The following is a 16,105-nucleotide window of genomic DNA, read 5'->3' as shown; positions in this document are numbered from 1 at the left end:
GTCTCCCATTAAGATACGGAGTGCATGAGGATGTGACCAAATTAGAGAAAGGGCTCCTGGGTTTGCAAGTAGCTGCTCTTTAATCCGGTTTGCACAATGAGGTTGAGAAAGTGTGGAGTTTTTCCGTCTGTTCTGGATACAGACTCTCGCAGCGTGGATGACGTGAAGGCTGTTTTCCCTGAAGTTCCACTGCACCTGGACAGTCGTGAGTCTGATTCCTGGCTCTCCTTGTGAAGCTGGGGGATGATCGGTGGCATCTGTTTCCTGCAGTGTCCCAGCCTGTCCCAGGAGGACCGCGCCTGCTCAGAGCAGGCTCGGCTGCCCGGCTCTTTTGTGTCTCGCTCTGGGCAGGTCAGAGAGAGATGCCTGGTGCCTTTTCCATGCACGAGGAGCTGTACCAAGTACGCCTCCCACAGCTGGAGGCGCTACATGGATTCCCTCATTTTCATTTAAATTATTTTTAACATTTACTGAGGAATTCTTTGGCCCAAACGCAAGCTGGTAAACTTGGGAACATCTGCTGACAAGCAGTGTCCCGATGTAGGGGTGTCCAAATGTCCCCCTTGTTTCCCATGAAAGAGTGCTTTGTTCTTCTGGTCATGTGATGTGTCACAAAGAAACAGTCTGGCCGTCAGTGAAGTCATGTCCACCAGGACTGGGAAGGCCTCACGTGCAGGGAATTGTGGTGAACCCAGGAAGGAAGGCTCCAAGTGGCAGCCCGGGGGCTGGGCTGGGGCAGGAGGGGGAAAGGCACAGTGCACTCAGGGACAGTCACCATGGATATTCCAGTTAAAACCTGTCCTTCCCAAGGTACTTCCCTCAAGCTGTTGGCTTTGGAATAATAGCTTGGGTCACAGAAAACTTCCTAAAGTCTCCCCCAGCTCTGCTGAACACCCTTTGGTCACAGGCCAGCTCCCCTCCCCCAGGCTCTGCCCCCGTGGCCCATCCGCACCCCCAACCCCCACTCACAGTTGAGCAGCCCAAGCTGCAGGAGCGAGGCCAGGGCGGTGAGGATCATGAAGAGCAGCAGCCCTCCCCTGCGCCCCAGGAACCTGACCACCACGCACATAGCCAGGCAGGACGCCAGGGCGATGCTGGCCACGGTGTAGTAGTCGGCATAGAAGTTCTCGAGGAGCGGCACCTTCACCTCGTGGCCCATCATGCTCCTTGCAAAGCAGTGGTGGATCCCGTACCCCGTCAGCCTGTGGGAGACGCACACGCCGAGGGGGGCGGTGTGCAGGCGTACAAGGACAGGAGGGCTCAGTGACCAGGAAACAGACATGCAGCTCAACACATCACAGAGAACATGCTGTTACCACGACCGCATGTCTGATGGGGTGCAATGCAAAGAGACTTCAGAGAAAGGACAGCAGCAGCCTTCTCATGGGGGTGCCTGATCACTCTCCTCTCACCATCACTTTAGCAGAGAGTGTGAACATGAAAGCGGTGAGACATTCTGTTCAAACACCATCAAATGGATCCAACATGTAAGACAAAGCACTCCCATTCGTTAACTCACTTAATCCCATGTCAGCACCATAAGAGCTGCTGTCAGACCCATTTTACAGATGGGAAAAAGGCTTAAAGAGGGTAAGCAGCTTGCAGAAGGTTACTAGACATACTGCCTATCTGAACCTCTGACTCTGCTTTCAGTGCTCAGGGTTCTGGAAACTTGGGGATCCACCCAGAGAACTACCTGCTTAACCCATTCCTGCTGCTATTGACAAACACACCCTGGGGAAGCCAGCAGGAAGTCAGGCCAAATGAAGACACCTGGTTTTAGAGACTTTGTTTCAGTTCTTAATTTATCATCGTTTCCCTCCCTTTGCCCTGGGTCAAGCCTCTCTAACGCCTCCAGAGGCTCGGAGGCTCGTATAAACCTTCTGGGAAATGTGTGTCCCACCCGCTGGAGACAGATGTCCACTTGGGGAGACGGGGGTACGAATGCACCCATGCACCTGGGAGGCTGCAAGTGCATGTTCAGGGCATGGGCAGTGCTGCAGGAGCGCATCTGTTACATCAGCGCTCGGCACCCACCCCAGAGTGACAAATGTCCTTCTCTCCCAACCCCCACTTCCGTGCTTTGGGGAAATCAAAGTGCTTTCATCAAACTGTGAGGATGCATCAAGGTCAACTGCGGCAGAGCCTTGCCCCCACAGGGGAAGCTGCTGTCTGCCAAATGAACTCATTTCCACTTGGGACGTACTCAGCAAAGGACCTGCTGGGGCAGTCGCTTTATAATCTTGCAACTGGGGAGATTCGGTTAATCTCTGGGGATCCCAGATGACTTTCTCTGTCTCTTGGCCTACAGAGGTCTCAGAGAAATCATCTTTTTGTTCTGGTAAGAAGGAAGTCTTCGGATCATAACGGGTAATTTTAAGATAACAAGGTCAAAGAGATTGATCCCCCTTTCCCCAAATAAGAAGCATTAAAATAGAAACTTGGCATCTCCTCTATGTTACAATTTGTGTTTTTTTTTTCAAACTAAAGTTGGAAAAGGCATTCCATTTGTAATGGTCCCGTTAGCCTAGCCGGCATCTGCCTGAGACTGGACAGCAGCACGGTGGCCATGTCTGGAGCCGACTCTGGGCAGGGAGGCTGAAGCCTGAGGGCTCGGCCCTGACCAATGGAGTGGCTAGGGTCTCCATGTCCTTGTCTGTAGGACAAAGGTGACAGGAGGAGCCCCAACATTGAGAACTGATGAAGTGGAGTGGCTTTGATAGAAATAGCCATGGGGAATGGTAGGAACAGAGCCCTGACTCTGGGTCTCTCTCTTTCCAGGACAGGAGTCCTGATGCCTTTCAAAATTGACTGCAAACCCTGCCCCCTGCCCTCCAATAGTCTCTAACATCAAATGAGAGTTAACATCCTCCTTCACCTGAGGTGACCTGTGACCCTGAGTGAGGGCCACTCTGCGTGGTCAGGGAAGGGCAGGGTTATTGAGCTGTGAGTGAAGATGGGAAAGACCTTCTTGGTCTACACAGCGACCCTGGGGCTTATCAGACTTATCCAGGGCCCCGTGGCCAAGTGCGAAGCCCTGGGCTGACCAGAGACCCCCGAGTTGTGGCTGTAATTCAAGATGCAGCTGTGGGAGAAGGAGGGCCCTGCCGGCCTCCCCTCCAGACACTCTCTTCTCCAGCCTCTCCCTGACCTCCACCCTGCTCGTGTCCCTCTTGTGACTCACGAGTTCACACACAGGACCACGATGTTCTTCCACAGGTTCCGGGTTCCCACCACTTTCACGATGCAGACCTTCTTGGGCCTCCGGGAGAGTTCCTTCTCCAGCTCTGCAGACAAAGAGAACCTGTGACCCGTCGGCAAGACCCTGGGTAGGCAGCCTCCTAGGCGTTCCTGAATTGGGGCATCATGAAAAGGGGCAATTTTTTTTTTCCTTTAAGCCAGAGGATAGGGTCTGGCTCTCAGGATAGAAAACGCATTCACAGAAACACTGACTTTGCCGTTCAAATTTCCCCATGGGGCCTGAAGGGAGCCGAGGCACACCCTAAGTGTACCTTTTCACTGCAAAGCCTTTCTTGTGAGTGAGGCAGGGTACATACAAATAAACAATGAGTGTAGACTCACTCCACTTTGCCTGAGTACCAAACTTAATGACAGGGGTGCCTGGGTGACTCAGTCGGTTAAGTGTCTGACTCCTGATTTAGGCTTAGGTCATGATCTCATGGTTACTGGGATCGAGCTCCACATCGGGCTCTGCACTGAGAGCACAGAGCCTGCTTGGGATTCTCTCTCTCCTTCTCTCTCTCTGCCCCTCCTCTGCTCATGCTCTCATGCTCTGTCTCTCTCAAAATAAACATTTTAAAACATGTAAAAAAAAAACCAAACAAACCCAAATGGGTTACAGAGGGACTAATTTTGGGTTACAGAGGCACTAATCAGGTTCAGGTTGTATTAAAACAAGCAGTTCTTTTCTGTGTGGAGTCTGATCTGTCCACCTCACCCACTGTTCAGAGACCAGGAGAAGCATGTGCTCATATGCTCCCTAACTTCACAGGTGGGAAGTACAGTGGCTGTGGCTGTAGCTGCTCCTTCTGATGCGGCCCCTAAGGGTGTGCATCTCTTTGGAAAGAGAAATAAACACATGCATGAGCATGTATGCACAGAAGTGCATATATGTGTGTACGCACATATGTGTATATGTACATTTTAGTTAACAGTCAAAGGTCTTTGGGGGCTGAGCAAGAAAGTGTTCTGCCTCAGAGTGATATGACCAACTACAAAGTTATTAGACAGAACTCCTCATGAGGCTCAGATTAGCTCTGAAAGCCATTCTGAACAGAGTCCACTAGTGCCCCAATGCCACATTGACATTTGCTGAAGCCCAGGTGTCAACCTGGCAGTTTAACAGGGAGGGTCAAAACACAGAAATGTCCCAGCCTTCAGGATCTGCCCTTGTGTCTGCGAGCAGAAATGCCATACATTCAGCCCCCAAGGCCCCTCTGTGCTCTCCTAGCCCAGCAGATCCTCAGGGAGTAATCCTCTCTACTCAGGAGCTCAACAAGAAAAAGGAGACCTAACCCATTGGTTGCGTGGCCCGTGCTCCTCAAGACTGTCAAGGCCATGAGAAACGAGGCCCAGACCAGAGGAGGCTGGGGAGATGACAACAAAGTGTGATCCTGGATGGGATCCCGGAACAGGAAGTCATTAATGGAGACACTGGCGACATCCAGATGAAGGCTGGGGTTTGGTTAACACTACTCTACCAATGGCAGTTTCTCAACTGTGACAAAGGTCCTATGGTATTATGTTAACAATGGGGAGACTATATTCAGAAATTCTGTACTAATTTTGTAACCTTTCTGTAAACCTAAAATTATTGCAAAATACGTTTACTGAAAGAAACAAAAACAGAAAGCCAAGTAGTATGGGTGGGAAGGCCCCATCTAATGAGGGCAGGGCTTCTGTGCTTGGAGGAAACAGAATTACCTCGGGACAGACCCTGCAGCAGCCACGTGCATGGGGACTGCTACTGGTGTGCTCTCTGGCACTTCCTAGGGCCTCTTCCACCTCCTTGATTCCAGTTTGAAGGGAAATATGTTGCTTAACCATAAGGCTTTAGGAGTTACTTAAACAAAACATTTTTTGGATCAATGTCACCAGCTGGGGCATTGAAGGGAGAAGGAAAAACCTTTTCGATGTCAAAGGGATGCCATGCCACTTGAGTTCCCAGACCTTTCTTCCTTCCCACTTTTAGGTGCAAAGCCTGAGGTGTGTGCAAAAGCCAGAACAGCTAGCACTTTGGGTGTCTGTCCACGGATCCCCCTCGACTCCCAAGCTCTTCGGAACCTTTATTTTCCCCTCTGCAAAAATAGACTAATCTGATTTACAAACATCCTTTCCCCATGGCTAAAACACTAAAAAACTTTTAAAGAGCATGGCAATGTTACAGTTAACAGATAATGTGGGATCCAATGATCTTAGTATCTTCATGGTTATAAAACTCATCAGGAATCAACTATAATAGCCACACTTGCTCACCATGGAAATCATCCAAGAAGAAAATTTAAATGTCTATTAGCATGTTTACAGAAGTTAAAATCTCTTTTTGTAATGTGGTCCAAACCTAACTGCTAATACATTATTGTATATGAAATAGATGTTTAAAGAAACTGCAGCAATTTCAATTGTGACTTAATTTTTCTTTTTTATAGGATTAAACTGTAGAGCCCAAGGTCTAAATAACTGACTGTAGTCTACAGGGGTAACTGCATTATTCTAAATGGAATTAGATTAACCTGTCTGGAGCTATTGACATGTTGTCTCTGTTACATACCTTACCAGCCTATGAATAACAACATAAAGCTTCCTCAGCACTAGGTCTGTTTCTCTGGGACAAAAATCCCCCATCTCTGCATTGTGAGAAACATCAGATGACTTTTGAGACACCCTAAGGTAACTGAATACAGGAGGCCTTTCTGTCTCTCTAGTCATCAGACAGAAATCAGGGATGTCCTAAAGTCCCTGAACGTGACTTATGAGAATAAGAAGGGGAAGTGCAAGTTGATCAGACTCTGAGCACCAAGGAAATGACTGATAAAAGCATTTCCTCTCCCTGTCTCTCCTCCCAAGCTCTCTGACCCTCTGGATTCACAGCCATTAGAAAAATTTCAAAATGGGGCGCCTGGGTGGCTCAGTCGGTTAAGTGTCTGACTTCGGCTCAGGTCATGATCTCATGGATCGTGGGTTCAAGCCCCACATCAGGCTCTATGCTGACAACTCAGAGCCTGGAGCCTGCTTCAGATTCTGTGTCTCCCTCTCTCTCTGCCCCTCCCCCACTCACCCTGTTTCTCTCTGTCTCAAAAATAAACATTAAAAAAAAGAAAGAATAATTTCAAAACAAAACCAAGTGGGGCTTATTTAGTTTTGACAAGCCAGCAGCTCCCACTCCACTCTGTATTTCCCTGCCCCTTCTCCTCTGCATGTTTGGTCACAACCTAACCTGGGATACAGCAAGGAGTCTGAGAGACCTGGCAGAATCCCACTTTTGATTCTCTTTGCTGAGCTTCCTTGGGAAAGCTGCTCTGTGCCTCAGTTTCTCAGCTATTAAGCGGGACAATGCCCCTACAAGGCCCAAATGAAGGAAGCAGATGAAGCCCCACGTGGCCCTTGGTGGGCAGGCAGCCTTCCTAGCCCAGTGCTCTGGCTGACCAGGACTGTCCTGGCTCCCCCCCAAACAGCTGTAGAAGGGAGAGGTGTCCTTGCAGACACGCAGAAGGAGACATGACCTCTACGTATGTAAGAGATCCAGGCGAGGGGCCAAACCGTGCTTCTTGAGGACAGCACAGGGAGAAGACGGTGATAGTGCACCGAAGCCCAGGCTCAGAGATGCAGGGACAGCACACACAGACGAGAATCTGTGTTTGTTTGGATGGGGGTGTGAGATTAACTGGCTGTGCTTTGATGCTTGTGTGCACTGTTAATGCATTACGGGTGAAACTGGGAAAGCATCAGTTATAGAAAAGAGAAGACAAGAGAAGTAGGGGAAAGAAGAGGGAGGAGGAACGGGAGGAGGAGGAGCAAAATCAGGAGGAGCAGAAGCAGGAGAAGCAGATGTAGCAGGAGAAGAAACAGTAATAACAGGAGGGGGAGGAGCAGGAGTTGGAGCAGCAGGAGGAGGAGCAGGAGGAGCAGTGGGAGGAGGAAGAGCAGGAAGAGGAGAAGCAGATGTAGCAGGAGAAGAAACAGCAATAGCAGGAGGGGAAGGAGCACAGGAGGAGGGGGAGGAGCAGGAGTTGGAGCAGCAGAAGGAGGAGGAGGAGCAGGGGGAGGAGGAACAGCAGGAGGAGCAGCAGCAGGAAGAGGAGGAGCAGGAGGAGGAGCAGCAGCAGGAGGAGGAGGAACAGCAGGAGGAGGAACAGGAGAAGGAGGAGCAGGAGGAGCAGGGGGAGGAGGAGGAAGAGCAGGGGGAGGAGGAAGAGCAGGGGGAGGAGGAAGAGCAGGGGGAGGAGGAATGGCAGGAGAAGGAGGAGCAGCAGCAGGAAGGGGAGGAGCAGGATGAGGAGGAACAGCAGGAGGAGGAGGAACAGGAGGAGCAGGGGGGAGGAGGAGGAGGAGCAGGAGGAGGAGGAACAGCAGGAGGAAGAGCAGGGGGAGGAGGATGGCAGGAGAAGGAGGAGCAGCAGCAGGAGGGGGAGGAGCAGGAGGAGGAGGAACAGCAGGAGGAGGAGAAGGAGGAGCAGGGGGAGGAGGAGGAGCAGGAGGAGGAGGAGGAGTAGAAGGAAGAGCAGGGGGAGGAGGAACGGCAGGGGGAGAAGGAACGGCAGGAGAAGGAGGAGCAGTGGGAGGAGGAGGAGGAAGAGGAAGAGCAGCATAGCAGTCCCCCACCCCCATCACAGCCATTGTCAATGGCATGCACTAAAAGCTCCAAGGCAGTGGCTCTGAGGCCCAGGCCCAAGCTCAGAAGTAGAGAAGGCGCCCATTGTCTCCCCCACACAGCCCCTCAGTCCTCAGGTGTGGATTTAGAAATGATGGCACTTGGCCATTTGGGTAAGTGCTTCAGAAGCAAGCAGATGAGAGCGACTATACGGACCTTAGCGAAGTCACCTCACACAGCTCTCTCTTCAAAATCTACCCAAAGTTTTGACAAGTGACCCAGCAGTGCTGACCTCTGCGACTCCCTCTCTGTGCACGTGACTGCAGCTGGCCTGAAGCCCGGAGGAGAAATTTTCTGTAACCACTCAGGTTAGGATCAGGGCGCTGGGGTCAGCCTGCCTGGGCTGACCTTGGTGTCATCACTCTCTAGTGGTGTGGCTTTGGGCAAGTTACCTAACCTGGGGACTCTGAGGAGTAATTCACAGACCCTCTTCTCACCTCAGTTTCCGAACTTGTCCATCTGGACAAGACAGAGGGGGCAGTAAGGGCAGACTCCAAGCCTCATGCTGGGACTCACCCTCCCATCTGGCAATGCTGGGCCAGGTGGGCTTCTCCGGGGGGGTGCTTCCCAGAGAGGGCCTGATGCATGAGGACAGAGGACACCCACTCCCTGCACGGGGCTTGCTCTTTCCACATGGAGCCACATCAGCAGCAAGAAGCAGTGCTCCCCAACACTTAGCTTCTCTGGGCCCCACATCCCCATATGTCAAGCAGGGATGATGTGACGACTGACCTCATTAAGACTCTGGTGAGAATCAAATGCCGGTGGAGAGTGTCACCCATGCCTGCAGAGTCACTGCCCAATGACTGCCTGTGTTACCGTTACTATTGCCAGGGGCTGAGCACAGGTCTGACTCCAAGATGTCTTCTCACGGTGGGCTGCAGTCCACAGGCCACAGCTGGGGCCAGCAGCACTCAGACTCTTGAGAGGATGCTGAAAGTCTTGGGAATTAGGACGTGAGGACAGATGCCAGTTCCTGGTCGCTTTCTGTGACACTAATGTTTGCAGGAATGACACTGACCATGACACTCAGGAGGCATATCCGCTGATCTACCTAAATTCAGCTATCAACTCTGCTGGGGAAAGCTGACATGTTCAAAGATAAACCAAGATGGCTTTAAAAGAGGAAAGGGCATGGACAATTCTGGAACGTCAGGTTTTCTTCTAGCATGAATGCAAAAGGATGTGCTGGCAGGGGCATGAGCATTGCCCCCACCCCAACCCCCATATGCATCCAGGCCTGAGACTCTCATCTACCCAGAGGTGACGTGTCCAGCAGCCATGGCCGATTCCCATGTGAAACTGCCCTGCCCCCTCCCGGACTGCGGGAGGCCTCGATTCAATTGTTCAGTAGACATTCAGGGCAAGCCTGCTTCGTGTCAGGTCTGCTGCTGGTGCCAGGATGCAAGGGAGCCCAGCCTTGCACACCCAGGCTGCCATGCCAGCTCTTGTCCATGGCAGGGTGATCGGCCCCAACAAGGAGCCACAGAAACTGGTCAGCTACAGCTGCACGTGAATGATGGGGGAAAACACCTAACTGGAGGGCTGACCTCGTCCCTGAGGAGCTGACCACAGTATAGATGGGGTAGCAGGAGGACCCAGTGTGGGGACGGCCCTGCAGTGGGGAGGCATTCGGTGTATTCTGAGAGCCTAATGCGGGCTGCAGCGCCTTGGAGAGGCAGGCAGAGGTGACACAGGGTCTCTGAGCAACTTCAGTGAAGGTCTTAGGGATCTAGCTGGAAGGCCCCTGGAGACTGCTGAGGGATTTCTGAGCAGGTGATGTGAGGGGAGGGGCAGTGAGGTCAGAGAGAAGAAGACTCATTAATGTGAGTCCCAGTAAGGGACAGGTATTGGCAGGTGGACGAGATGAGGTGATGGGAGAAAGATTCCAAGCAGAAAAACAAGCCAGCCTAAGAAAGTTGGAAGTGGCTGATTCAGATGAAGCAGACTTCACCTACCTTCCCCCAGCACTGGCTTCAACGCATTTGACAGCTGGGAGTGAGCAGAACTCCAGAGGCAGAGGGGAAACATGTGTCCCCTGGGAGTGAACGCAGTGATAACCCTCCCAAGAGGGGGAAAGTCACATGCATCAAGCTACCTCTCCCCCCGCCTCCTGCTGGGACAGCAGCAGAACTCATAAGCAAAGACAGGCAAAAAGATGGAATACCACTTGCCAAAAATAGGAGGAAAATGAATCAGTGTAATTAGTATTGAGAAAACAAGCTTTTCCCAGACAATATTTTAACCGGAAAGAAGTGGATTGTGGTGATTTAATTAGGGAAATGCCAGAAACAAATTATACTGTAAGACTTAAGAACATGAACCTGCTAATGAATGTGGCCCAGAGAAGTTTGGGAAGATGGCTGGACATTCCAAAATGAGCAAACATGGCCCCAAAGGGGAAATGAAACCAATTCTCATTCTTCTCCATAGTTACAGTAGTATCTCTGTCTCTCAGCTCCCCCTGATCTCTCAGAAGCAGCACAGTGAAGCTGCCTCTCTTGGACTTCCCAGGTTCAGGTCCCAGCTCAATTACTTACTAGTCTGACTTTCAGCAAGATGCTTAACCTCTCTGTGCCTCAGTTTCCTCATCTGCAATTCCAGATAATTTTAGTACCTCTCTCAGAGGACTATTGTGAAGAAATAGAAGTTAATATATGTGAGGCACTTAGATTCTATATTAAATAGAAGTTGGTATTTGCAAATCATTTGGAAAAGTGACTGACATACAAGCACTATGTAAATGTTATTCTGTTTATTATCATTGCCACTGGATAAAAAGGGACCACAGATGTCCCTCTGCAAAGCACCAGCACTCAGTACTCTTCATGTAAAGCAGACCTGGCTCATGTCCTTCCTCAATCCAGTAATGCAAGGGTTCCAGGCTTCCTGAACTCTTCTGCCTGTGCTGAAGTGCCTGGCAGATCAAGCCTGCCCTATAGGTGGAGGCTGCCTAGCCTTACTGTCCCCATCTGCCAGGTCATAGGTACAGGCCAAGGCAAAGATGCCACCTGGTTAAGCAGCAGCATCTGGGGGACTTTTATTGACCATGAACCCCAGACCTGAATCAGGAGTCTAATGAAAAGCCTAAGAACCATGGAATAGATGATTCCAGAAGCTCTTCCTAGCCAGTGTGATTCAGATTTCCTGTGTTCCTTTCCTGTTGTGAATGGAGACGTCCATTCTCCTCCTGCACTTAGGTCTCTGCTTACCTGTTACCTTGGAGCCGGGCTCCCCCTGAGCATCTGACTGTGACCCCTCACCACCACCCTCTATCTCTCTACTCTGGATTTTTCTGACAGCATTCATTCCTCCTGATGTATTATACACTTAATTGTTCACTGCATGCCTTCCCCTGCTTGCCGGTAAGCTCCACGAAAGCCAGGCTTTGCCTGTTTCCTTCTCTGTTCTAGAACAGTGCCTGATGCCTGATACACAGCAGGTGTTTCAAAAATATCTGTTGGACAGAATTTCAGATCATGCAGAGGGGGATGTGCATGTTCTGTCTTAGAGCCTGCAGATTATTTTCCTGGGAAATTTATAACAACAGTTCTGTCTACACCAGGTTGTCAGGTTGTTGCAGTGGGTCAGAGCTTGGGACTGGTTTTATCAGGACTTTCAAAAGGTCTGTGTGCCATGTACCTCAGAATTTCTTCTGGTGCTTATTAAAAATGCAGCTTCTCAGAGCTTATTCCAAATCTACTGGATAGAATCTCTGGGTACCAGGGAGGGGCCCAAGAATATGGATTTTAATGATGTCCTGGTGATACTTAATATAGGATCCCCAGCCTGAAAGCCCCGATCTAGCTTGTGGTGATGCTCCTGGCACAGACAAATTCTATGGATCTGAACTGCTATATTAAAATACTTCACTTCTCCACTGCTTCGGATGCCCAACAAACAGGTCACGACAGAAACCAACAATGGCATCTATGAAGATCATGCTAGGGAAAACAGAGACAGTACAGACAAGTCCTACCCCCAGCCAGGACTCTGCTGGTATATAAACCTGGCTGGCAGGCAAGGCTGTGTTCCAGACTCAGGTTGTCCCCCTCCCAAATATTCCTTGACAGGTGGGTGCATATTAGGCTCAGGCCTCACTTCTGGGTCTGGAGAGGCTATGTGGGGTGCCACAGTGTGTTAGGCTCAATCAGGAGAGAATTCAATTCTCTCCAAAGGAAGGTGGAGAGAATTTCAATTCACCCACATTCCTAGTTTGGCTGCAGACAAACAGCTAAGGAAGCTGCTTGGTAGGAGAGTGATGACTCCTGGTCCAGCATGGGAGGCACCTCTCCCCACCTGGGTGGGGCTGCAGGGTTGATGTGAGCAGTACTCACCGGGCATCACACCTTTGATGTCACTCTCAGGGTTCATGCAGTTCTTCTGTGTGAAGTGCAAGATCAGCTTCTTTGCAGACTCAAACTGCTGGGTAGCCATCAGCCACCGGAGGGACTCGGGGAATATCCTTCAAAGAGACAAAGGGAACTGGTGAATGTCTTCAACTCTGCAGGGCATCCAGAAGAACAGCTTCTGTCCTGAGCCTGGAAGCTTCACAGGTGGGTGGTGTTCATTCCTACCCACGTGCAGTGAAGGCCAGTGAATGCTCAGGACTCTCCTGAGCCAAACCATAGCAGTGGACGGTGTCTAATTGTTTTTTTGAGAAAGTATAAAACTGGGGTGCCTGGGTGGCTGAGTCAGTTAAGTGTCTGACTCTTGGTTTCGGCTTGGGTCACGATCTCACCGTTTCACAGGTTCGAACCCCGCATCAGTCTCTGTGCTGATGGCGTGGAGCCTGCTTGTGATTCTCTTCCTCTCTCTCTGCCCCACCCACTCATAGGGTCTCTCTCTCTTTCTCTCTCTCTCAAAAATAAAGTTAAAAAAAGTATAAAGCTTACGATTTTTAAAATGTGGCACATAGGAATAACATCCTACCAATTATATCAAGAAATCAGTGTAAACTCTTCCAAATAACTATGTGTTTCTAAAGCATGTTTAAGCAGTTTGTTGAAGGGCTGCTTTTGTTATATGTTGTCATGAAAACAAACATTGATAGAATTATTTTAAGTTTTAAAAATGCCCGGCACGAGCAACTGGACAGTTATTTTCAGTTTTCGAACATTTCACAGGACTTGCCTATAGAATTATTTTCATCTTGCTGCTAACTACATGCCACACTGCTCTGAGATAATGCTGCAAGACAGCAGTTTTCAAGTTTTATTAGCAACAGATTCCTTGTTTGTTCTTAGTCTGAAATCTTGTGAGGATCCCAATAATAATAATAAAAAAACCATTAGTGTTTTATTATCAAAGCACTTTCTAAGTTTCCTTTTATGATGACATTTACAAGTCAGCCAAACAGAACCATGTGCCTGTTTGGAGCAGGGTCAGCTCGCTTTTTCTGTACAAGGTGAAAGTCAATATTCTAGACTTTGCACACGACGAGGTCTCTGTGATAATTTCTCAACTCTGCCATATGCAGAAGCGGCCACAGACAGCACATGCAGGAACAGGGGTTCCCTATGTTCCCTTAGACCTTTATTATAGGGGAGGTGGCCCCCCTAATTGGGAGAAAAGCAAAAGCTAGAAATCAGGCCAGGGCTCCGGCTATCACCATACTTTACTTCAGTTACACAGTATCAAGGAGTCATGGCGAATGCTGCTGAGACGTTACTATTGTAACTGCTCCATGCTGGCCATACTAGCTCTGGAGAGCCTCTAATTAAAGTAATCCAGAAGCTGGATTGTAAATCTTCCATTTCTTCATGCAGGATCCCAAACACAACTATTAAATCAAGCTCATTTTCTGTGTCCTCTAATCTGTCTGATCAAGTTATTGAGCTCTGAGAAGTGGGTTAAGCTGCTCCTGACTGTAGATTTTAGGTCCTGATTTGGGTAGAGAGCACTCCTTGCACAGGCCATTCTGAGTGGCCGGCCCCACGGCGGGTGATGGTGGGGACCTGTGTGTTGATCAAGGTGCTTCTATAAACAACGCTGGGGAGGCTGGATAGAGAGCCTCAGGCCAGCCAAGAAGCACCCCCATTTCCGGATGCCCCACACGACAGCCCCCAACGTGGCGGGACACCTGCCACGGCACTTGACTACTGGGCACAGCGACAGTGCAGGGCCTCTTCGGCTCCGCATGGCTGTGGCCTCAGCGTGGGACCAGGGGGCTGCGTGGACCATGGTGTGCCGTTCAGGGTGGGGGGCAGCGCACAGGCCCCATCGCCAACACCAGCACACAGCTGCCGCCTTTCTCACAGGGGCACGTTTGCAGGTGGTCCAAATATGCTTCGCCACTTTGGGAGAATCTTGTTAAAAGGCATCCCAGGACACCAGCTAATGTATTACTCTGACAACATGGTGGTTTTGCAGGTGGTCTCTGAAGTGTAAAATATGGTATACAACATGAGAAAGCTTAGAGTTCTTTTAAAATAATTGAAAATAATTTATATCCAATGTTTATGGAACTCTACAGCAGGGAGTGGAATTTGAAAATCAAGACCATAAACAAGCATGATGAGAGAGGAATAGGGCCCAGAGCACAGGAGGCAGCAGTGGGGAGGAGCACAGCTCACCTCTACTCCGAGGCCGATCCCCAGGTGCCCAGGGCTACAGGCACAGGGCCAGTAAACAAGCAAGGAGCGTCATCCACCAGAACACAAGGTTTGCATGTCCCCAGCACGCTGAGGTCCTTGGCCTCGATTTACCCTAAAGCTTTGCCAACAGGGTAGGGCTAGTTGTGGAGAACTGTAGGGAGATGCTTACTGTGAACAGTTTTGATCCCTGAATGGGAGGCAGGTGACAGTTCTGGGAAAATACAAAGTGATGTCTATTTGATGCCATTTTGTCTTCAAGGTAAAGCCCTGCATTACACATAAAAAGCCAACATTTTTGTTACTGAAATCCCATCAGTCTAGGCATTAAACTCCAGTGAGGACAGCTGCTCACCTCTTACCAGGACCCACAGAGCCCTTGCCCTTCAGGAGAAGAGGTTTTTTCCCCAGAGATCACAGTCCCATGGGGAAGGAGTCACATGCAGTCTGGCGATGCAGAGGCTCATGGGTCTCAGGGATGCTGCCCCACCCGGCTGGCTGCCCCACCCGGCTGGCTGCCCCACCCGGCTGGCTGCCCCCGTCACCCTCTATCACTTGTTTTGTCTCACCCAAATTGTGCCTGAGGACAACAGACTTTGGGTAACTAAAAATGGCTAAGAATAATTAAATACCCTTTACGAGAAATGACAATGAGGAAGATTCTTCCTGGAGAATCTTTGAGACTTGCAAAGCTTGTGGAAGAGGCTTCAAGGACAGTACCTTTGCAAATGCATGGCATGATCTTTGCATTTAAGAGGTGGGTGTGGGCCTGTTCTGGAGCTCAAACACCCATTCAGTCACCAAAGTATTTTTTTCTAACATGTGTTGATCATCCCAAATGGATGTATCCCTGACCACAACGTCAGAGTCCTGTACAAGGAGATCTCTGTAAATAAACAGGTAGATGGACAAAGTAAATAAGTAAACACACACACACACACACACACACACACACACACACACACACACACACGATTTATAAGTGATTTGGAGAGAAGCCTGTGCAGTATGGGACACAACTGGGGCCAAGAAGAGTGAGCACTTGTAGAAAGGAGGTGCAGGGAAGACTGTTGGGCAGCACTGTGCTTGGGCTCCTTAGGGAGACAGGCAGGTACTACAGCATGGCTGTGGGAGGGGTGTGGGGACAGGACCCCAAGAAGAGGTGCAGGATGTGAAACAGCATGTGTCTGGTGAGGGGTGGGGCTGCAAGCTGGTAAAACGGAATGCTGGGGGTGAGGTGAGAAGAGAGAGGAGAGGGAGAGTGGCAGGACCCAGGCAGCAGAGGCTCCTGAGCGCCCTGGAATCTCATGAGTGGCGGCCGTCTGACCAGAAGGACCTGCAGTGAAGAAGCAGTGCTCTCTGGGGAGACTTGAGCATGAGAACATGGGCCAGCTCCCATTAGCCACCCAACCCTGCTGCCAATGGCAAATGGCACTGCAAATCACCTTCCCTAGGGCTGGATTTATGACCACCAGGCACCCTTCTGCATGTTTCCCACATACTAAGCTCTGTCAAGCTTGTGATGGGGTAGAGTAATACTACCCCCATTTCACAGATAAGGACAATCAGGCACAGAAAGTCCAGACCTTTAGTTAAGTGGCAGAGCTTGATCAGAATCCAG

The 16,105-nt window shown here is 50.2% G+C and overlaps 1 protein-coding gene across 2 annotated transcripts in view; it reads right to left on the bottom strand.

The window, feature by feature from the left end:
* The window catches only part of SLC22A23 (solute carrier family 22 member 23), a 181,943-nt gene that overhangs the window by 18,021 nt on the left and 147,817 nt on the right, over positions 1 to 16,105 (bottom strand). For both annotated transcript variants that reach the window (XM_019419876.2, XM_019419877.2), the window contains exons 5-7: positions 12,229 to 12,356; positions 3,185 to 3,287; positions 970 to 1,202 (exon numbers count right to left, since the gene is read on the bottom strand). In XM_019419876.2, the coding sequence (XP_019275421.1) occupies positions 970 to 1,202; positions 3,185 to 3,287; positions 12,229 to 12,356 (464 nt within the window). The remainder of the gene's footprint in view (positions 1 to 969; positions 1,203 to 3,184; positions 3,288 to 12,228; positions 12,357 to 16,105) is intronic.

This window comes from Panthera pardus, unplaced genomic scaffold (genome assembly GCF_024362965.1).
Source record: "Panthera pardus isolate Hobbes unplaced genomic scaffold, ASM2436296v1 HiC_scaffold_17, whole genome shotgun sequence".
Taxonomy (NCBI): Eukaryota; Metazoa; Chordata; class Mammalia; order Carnivora; family Felidae; genus Panthera; species Panthera pardus.
The sequence above is the reverse complement of the archived record's forward strand: the minus strand, read 5'-3'. Positions and strand labels throughout refer to the sequence as shown.